This window comes from Palaemon carinicauda, chromosome 1, assembly GCF_036898095.1.
Source record: "Palaemon carinicauda isolate YSFRI2023 chromosome 1, ASM3689809v2, whole genome shotgun sequence".
In the NCBI taxonomy this organism is placed as follows: domain Eukaryota; kingdom Metazoa; phylum Arthropoda; class Malacostraca; order Decapoda; family Palaemonidae; genus Palaemon; species Palaemon carinicauda.
Genome location: NC_090725.1, coordinates 48304927 through 48313170, shown reverse-complemented (window position 1 = coordinate 48313170; position 8244 = coordinate 48304927). Strand labels below are relative to the sequence as shown.

The 8244-nt window shown below is 36.1% G+C and overlaps 1 protein-coding gene across 1 annotated transcript in view; it reads right to left on the bottom strand.

Moving 5' to 3' along the window:
- Window positions 1-296: 296 nt before the first annotated feature.
- The window catches only part of LOC137648053 (uncharacterized), a 30755-nt gene continuing 22807 nt past the window's right edge, over window positions 297-8244 (bottom strand). The window contains exon 4 of the mRNA XM_068380996.1: window positions 297-3381. Coding sequence (XP_068237097.1) covers window positions 2770-3381 — 612 coding nt within the window. The 3' untranslated portion in view covers window positions 297-2769. The remainder of the gene's footprint in view (window positions 3382-8244) is intronic.

The window sequence follows — 8244 nt, the reverse complement described above, 5'->3', positions numbered from 1 at the left end:
AGTAAAAATAACAGTATGTAGTGGGTTGCTAAGAATATCCCAGTTTAAAAATATTAAAGAACATTAGAAAATTGGTAATGGGAATGTTAGAACCATGAATCAGATTGGAAAGTTACAGCAAGTGGAGAAAAATTTTATGAAATTTAGTTTGAATATTTAGGCTGTAAGTGAAACACATTGTAAGGAGTTAGTTGAAGAAGTCTTAGACAATGGCAATATATATATATATATATATATATATATATATATATATATATATATATATATATATATATATATATACTAAGGTAGAACAGATGGAGTTGGAAGAGAAGGGGTAGGATAATAATGTTACCAAGAGCAGAAAAGGCATTAACGGAATGGAAAGCTGTAAATAGTAGAATGTTACTTGCAAAGTTTAAATCAAAGCAGTGCGATATGAGTATTATAGTTTACTATACACAAACAAATGATTCCCTCGAAGAAAAGAAAGATGAATACTATGAAGAACTGCAGAGTATAATACATGAGATTGCAGAGAGATATATGAAAATTGTGATTGGTGACCTCAATGCCAAAGTTGGAAGGGATAATCAAGTATAGTGAATGTAATGGGTGTTGAGGGGCTTGGTGAAGTTGCAAATGAAAATGGGGCACATTTTATAAGTTTTTGTTCAATAAACAATCTTGTTATTGGAGGTACTCTTTTCCAACACAAAGAAACCACAAATATACAGGGACTTCGCCATGTTGCAGTTACAAAAATCAAATATACCACATACCTGTTAATAAGGAAAGATGAAGGACTCTGAGTAATGTAAGAAGCTATAGAGGTGCAGATATTGGAAGTGATCACCAGCTGCTCATTGCCACACTGAAATTAAAACTGAAAGCACCCAAGAGAAATGTAGATAGAATACCTAGGTTTGATACAACCGAGATTCTAGAAGGTGAACACAGAGAAACATTTGCAATTAAATATAGGAATCAATTTGCATACTTAGAGACATTAAGAGATAAAGAGCAGACAATTAATGAAGAATGGTGTGAAATTAAGAACAGCTTAGTTGGTAATGAAGTTTTGGGACATGAAGTTACAAGGAGAAAACCATGGATAACAGAGAGAAAAATCTTAAAGAGTTTGGTTTAGTAATACAAAATATGTACTCCCAGCTACATGATGAACTGGGAGCAAGCAAACAAATAATCCTACTTTAACATAATTTGTATTGGAATCAGGACAACAGATAGGGTGATGAATTCCTAAACAAGATCAAGGAAAACTATCAGAAAAGACCAAAAACCTAACAAAGAAAAGATGAGAAGTGAGGGTAAAATCTAAGATATTTGAAATAGAATTAGCAGAACTATCCCTCCCTCCATATTTGTAACCACAATCAGACCAAAATTGAGGAGACACTAAAGGAAGGAAGAAGCCTCAAATTAATGAAAAAAACTTGGAACAGGGTTCCAACAGACATTTGCTTTAAAGGATGAAAATTTTAATACTATTCACAATTGAGATATAGTGATAAAAATTACAGAGAATTTCTATACAATGCTATACAATAGTGATATAAGAAATACACAAATAGAAATAATGAAACACCTGAGCCGGTACCAAACATAACAGTAGGAGAAGTAAAAACAGGATTGAAATGCATGAAAAGAGGCAAAGCAGCAAGAAAAGATGGCCTAGCAATTGAGTTGAAAATAGATGGAGGCTATTTCATAGTGGTAAAACTGGCTGAACTCTACACCAAATGCCTGTAAAAATACTCTATACCTACAGCTTGAAAAAAACTTTATCTTTATACTAATTCACAAAAAGGGAGACACAAAAGAACTGAAAAATTACTGTCCAATATTTCTTTCTCTCCGTGATATATAAACTACTTATAAAGATCATATTATGCCGAATAGAAAGACAGGTAGACCTCAATCAACGAAGAGAGCAGGCAGGGTTTTAGAAGTAGGTATTTAACAACTGACCATATCCATAAAATTAATCAGCTAATGGACAAAACCCTATGTATGGAATTTATAGTCTATGAGAAAGCTTTTGACTCTGTCAAAACCTCAGCAGTAGTGAGAGCCCTTCAAAAAATGAATAGAAGAATTCCGTGTTAGAACACTTGAAGATCTTTATACAGGAAGTACAGCAATCCTAAAACTTAATAAGGATAGTGAAAAAATTCTGATAATAAAAGGAGTTTTAGACAGGGATATCCTATCTCTCCTGAATTATTCACAGCATGCCTAGAAGAAGTTTTTAAGAATTTAAATTGGGAAAATATAAACATCAATATTAATGGGGAATACATTGACAACTTATAATTTGCAGATGACATAGTTGTGTTTGGTGAACCATGGAAGTAAATACAATAGACAATAGAAGATTTGGATAGAGAAAGCAGAAAAATAGGGCGACAAATAATTATGAGTAAATATAAAATAATGTTCAATAAAAAAGCAAAGACAACAATAGAAGAGTTATGGATGAGCCTCTAGTGATTGTTAATGAATATACGTACTTAGAACAGACAGTTAATGTTTCCCAAGGACACGTGACCGAAATTAAATGAAGGATAAGCATGCGATGGAGATCATTTGGTAAACAAAATGAGATTATGGAAAGTAAAATACCAGTATTAAATTATGCATCAGAAACTTGGAGACTTACTAAAGCCTTAGAACATGAGCTACTTACAACTCAAGGAGCTATTAAAAGAATAATGATGAGAATAACACTAGGAGACAGAAAAAGAGCAACATGGATACGAGAGCAAACTAAAGTGGAGGAAAACCATGAAATGGTGCTGAATGTTGACGAAAATAAAGGTGACTGCATATGCTGAAATTACGACTGGAATGACAGACAACATCAGTATTACCAACCTCAATTAATTGATTCATAGGAATAAAGATACCACAGTCTTTTACACGGGCTTTTGTCACCAGTCCACTCTTGGCAACAGCTTCCACGACCTGGAAGCCTTCTGTGACCATACCGAGAGCGTTGCTGAAGGTCCTATCTGGCCTTCTGAGGAAAATGTGAAATCTAGTTGACAACATCTCGCCTAAGACTCCTCCCTTCTTGTCTCTGATACACAATAAACCTGTACAACAGTTTCCGAGGCCTTTTACGATGGTTCCTCCTTTAGAGCCGTCACTTCTCAGGTAATCACCTCCGCTAAGGCGTCCTTTTTCATTCTGGAAGAGCTCGGTGTTCCTGTAGGAGACGCCCTTTTGCCCTGAGCACATCAGAAACATTTGACGGGTCAGAGGATTGTAATGTGGGAGCTTTATAAACACTCTTCCTAGTGATGTCTTTTCATTGGTCTCAACTTCGATGAATACTGTTCTCTCTCTGGGCCCCAACAGCATTTCAATATATTGGTACTGTGGAGAAAAGATGTTTTTCATTAACTACTCTTGTTGGTTTACTTGTAAATATAAACAGACTTTTATCGTTTCGTAATGTTTTATATAAATAATTTACATATACAGTATACATGTATATATACATATATACTGTATATATATATATATATATATATATATATATATATATATATATATATATATATATATATATATATAGTATTGGCGGTCATTGCGCCACCTTTCTACCAAACAAAGACCCCACCAGCAAGGACTTCGTCGGCCGGCCACGAGTTTTGGGACCCTACCCAGAGTCTCACCCACCCCCCAACCCTCCTATACCAGTCTACTCCCCTTTGAGGTCTCATTTTTCAGCCATCTTTACTTCACGTGGTGACGTCAAGATCCCAGGAGAAAGAGGAGGCCTATGGATGTGGGTGTCAGGACACGTGACCAAGCCTGACCAATAGGACACCCCCAATTGGGGGCCAAGTGGGGTTGAATCTACCCAGGAAGAACTGGGTATCTTTCTTCGTGACTCAACCTCCGTGAGGGAACGACATCTTCTTCACCCTCAAGACACCAGGGAGGCAGGACCTCTGTTTACATATCCTCCACAAGGGGGGAACCAGAGTCCTTTTTACTAAGGAAAGGTGTCTGATTTTGAGATCCTCATTATCCTTACCCAACCTCCCATCCCTTCTAGATCACATCCCATTTTTCCTTTTATCCTTTAAAGAAAGATCCTACCTACTGAACCTTTTAACCTATTCCCTATAACCAAACCACGTGTGCCGTTTAGTCCTAGTCTTAATCAATTCACCCTGTGACAGTGTTGATTCCCATGTGTAATGTTTAAATCCTCAAGCTTTGCATTTTCATATAATTTGCTTAAAGGTTTTAACCACACGACTTCATCGTGTTCCCAGCCAGTAGAAGTAAGTGTGCTGTTAATGATTTAATTTATCTCCCTTTCCAGGGAACGTGATTGCTGTGCTGAAGTTTCATCCACGGTCCACCAAACTCCATTCGAAGCTCCTCGTGGCTTAAATTAAAATATAATTATCTGTTGTGCTCCCCTTTCTTTTATTAGTTTTTATTTGAATATTGTTGTAAATACATATATTTGTCAGTATTTCTTGTCTTATTGCTGACTGGCAACCTTTCTCATTGTTATTTCTTTTTTGTTATGGCCCTTGAGTCCCTTAAGCAAGGCCGGACTCGAACCATGGGCCCGTAACATACGGGCGACCTTGCCAGGATTCGCTAAGGCAGTAATTTCAATTTATTGTTATTAACGTAAAATTCCCCCTTTTCTGTCTTTAGCGACTTGATGAATCTCAATTTCATTTCAAGTAAATTATATTATCACTGGAGTTAGAACCGTGGAAGAAAACAGCAAAAGTATTCCATTTTCATTGTTAAAGTTTTGTGTTTATTTGTGCGTGTGTTTGCACCGCAAACTCTTTTGTTTTAAAGCCCATGTGGTAGACTCTAGTCCTATTGTTTAGCAGGATAGCCAACGGCATGAGAAGAATTTGTGTTCTGTTTTTTCTGAGTGTTTATTATCACAGTGGTTAAAATTTTTCATTTATTAAATATATTGTGCATTACGTGAATGCGTTATTTTGTGTTTAAAAAAGAATAAGTGAAGTGAAATTTACGAAATTTTAGGACAAAAAACGTGGCAGGCTGAGCACGTGTTCACTTAAAACATGGGCAACCTGATATAACTCAGCCCACAGCCGAGTTTCCGAACGAAGTCAAGGTTTGTTATTGTTTGTTTAGTTATTGTTAACGATTTCTATGCAGACCCGAGATTTTAGCCGAATTATTGTGCGTTGGTAAGTGATTCACGCACATATCAATCGAAACGGGACAACTCATCATCGCCATCTCATCGCCAGCCAACTCACAAAAGTATTCCATTTTCATTGTTAAAGTTTTGTGTTTATTTGTGCGTGTGTTTGCACCGCAAACTCTTTTGTTTTAAAGCCCATGTGGTAGACTCTAGTCCTATTGTTTAGCAGGATAGCCAACGGCATGAGAAGAATTTGTGTTCTGTTTTTTCTGAGTGTTTATTATCACAGTGGTTAAAATTTTTCATTTATTAAATATATTGTGCATTACGTGAATGCGTTATTTTGTGTTTAAAAAAGAATAAGTGAAGTGAAATTTACGAAATTTTAGGACAAAAAACGTGGCAGGCTGAGCACGTGTTCACTTAAAACATGGGCAACCTGATATAACTCAGCCCACAGCCGAGTTTCCGAACGAAGTCAAGGTTTGTTATTGTTTGTTTAGTTATTGTTAACGATTTCTATGCAGACCCGAGATTTTAGCCGAATTATTGTGCGTTGGTAAGTGATTCACGCACATATCAATCGAAACGGGACAACTCATCATCGCCATCTCATCGCCAGCCAACTCACCACCGCCAACTCATCTCCGGCCCAACTTATCCCCGGCCCAACTTATCTCCGGCCCAGCTCATCTCCAGCCCAACTTATACCCGGCTCAACTCATCACCGGTCCAACAAACACACACACACACACACACACACTGCAAGGCAGTGTAAATAAAAACGAAACAACAGTTACTCAATTACCAATCCTACTATTTGTAAATAAAAATACCGAACTATGAAATCAAAGTTTGTCAACAAAAACGTTAGTAATTTTTAACCTTTCAACGCATGACGACAATTACTCAATTACCAATTAGAAAAAAAGTACCCAAGTATGAAATCAGATGTTTGTCAATAAAAACGTTAGTAATTATTAACCTTTCGATATATCACTTTGTTTTACATTCTTTCAGTAAACCCATTACAATGGAGACAATTTTAAGTCAGAGAGGCAAAGCGAAATTTTCTCATGATTGCAATTTGATAATATTTGGAATCACTTATAGCAGGCAGTTCACCACCGGCCAAATTAAAAAAGTACAGGGATACTGATTCCCGCATTCTTAGAATTGTCCAAAATTTTAATGAAAGGACTCCCATTGAATATTTAAGAGGCATTTCTCATAACATAAAATAATTTTTTTTTTCTATATTTTCATGGATTTTTTGTCTTTAATTAAATGGTGTTAATTTATTTTTAGTGTCATGAAAGAGTCAAACTTGATTCTGAATAAAGGTGTTTTTAATATTTTCTGAATTTCATTAATCACTGCCGGGAATGAGTTGGGCCAGGGATGAGTTGGGCCAGGGATGAGTTGGGCTGGGGATGAGTAGGCGGTGATGAGTTGGCGGCGATGAGTTGGCGGCGATGAGTTGCCGGCGATGAGATGTACCCCATTCCATATCAATGATTTAATTTTGTGCATGAAATATATTATCATTTATCTTTAGTGCTAGGATACAGGCTAGTCTCATATCGAAACTCTTGGCTTACGAATCACGTAAACGTTTAAGGCAGTGAGGCATAATTCTGTAGAGTAACGGTAAGAACACGTGGCATTCCTTATTTCAATTTTTTCCTTTGACAGTAAGGGTATGTAATTTCATTTTATTACTTTTCGTGGGATATTATTTTTATGTAGATTTTTTGAAAGGGATAATTTTCGTATGATTGTGTAAAAAATTGTTAACCTAAAGATAAAGGATTTACGACATCACATTCAATTTAATTTTTTATTTTTCAGTCAGGGTATAGAATCATTTAGATAAAATATTTGGGAAGAGTAATTTCTCAAATTCATTTTTTTTTACTAAAGGGAAAGTATATAAAAGGGGTAATTTTCTTAACGAAGCATTAAGCAAACTCAGTGACATTGTATGTTTTATTTAATTTATCATACTTTAAGTATAAATACAAACTTTGCTTTAAGTCACAGAGTTGCAAGTGGTGGAGTTGCAAGAACGCACCCACACATTTTTACAAATCCATTTTTTTTCCTTATGACTAGCATAGGAGGGACACACATCGTGGAGATTCCATTTTTTTCCTTATGACTAGCATAGGAGGGTCACACATCGTGGAGATTCATTTTTCCCTTGTGACTAGCATAGAAGGGTCACACATCGTGGAGATTCCATTTTGTTTCCTTATGACTAGCAAAGGAGGGTCACACATCGTGGAGATTCCTTTTTTTTTCCTTATGACTAGCAAAGAAGGGTCACACATCGTGGAGATTCCATTTTTTTCCTTATGACTAGCATAGAAGGGTCACACATCGTGGAGATTCCATTTTTTTCCTTATGACTAGCATAGGAGGGTCACACATCGTGGAGATTCCATTTTTTTCCCTTATGACTAGCATAGAGGGTCATCCATTGTTGTGATTCCATTTATTTATGAGTAGCATAGAGGGTCATCCATTGTTGTGATTCCATTTATTTATGACTAGCATAGAGGGTCATCCATTGTTGTGATTCCATTTATTTATGACTAGCATAGAGGGTCATCCATTGTTGTGATTCCATTTATGTATGAGTAGCATAGAGGGTATTTAATTCCTGTGATTCCCTTTATTTATGACTAGCATAGAGGGTCATCAATTGTTGTGATTCCATTTACTTATGACTAGCATAGAGGGTCATTCATTGTTGCGATTCCCTTTATTTATGACTAGCATAGAGGGTCATCCATTGTTGTGATTCCATTTATTTAGGACTAGCATAGAGGGTCATCCATTGTTGTGATTCCATTTATTTATGACTAGCATAGAGGGTCATCCATTGTTGTGATTCCATTTATTTATGACTAGCATAGAGGATCATCTATTGTTGTGATTCCATTTATTTATGACTAGCATAGAGGGTCATCCATTGTTGTGATCCCATTTATCTATGACTAGCATAGAGGGTCATCCATTGTTGTGATTCCATTTATTTATGACTAGCATAGAGGATCATCCATTGTTGTGATTAC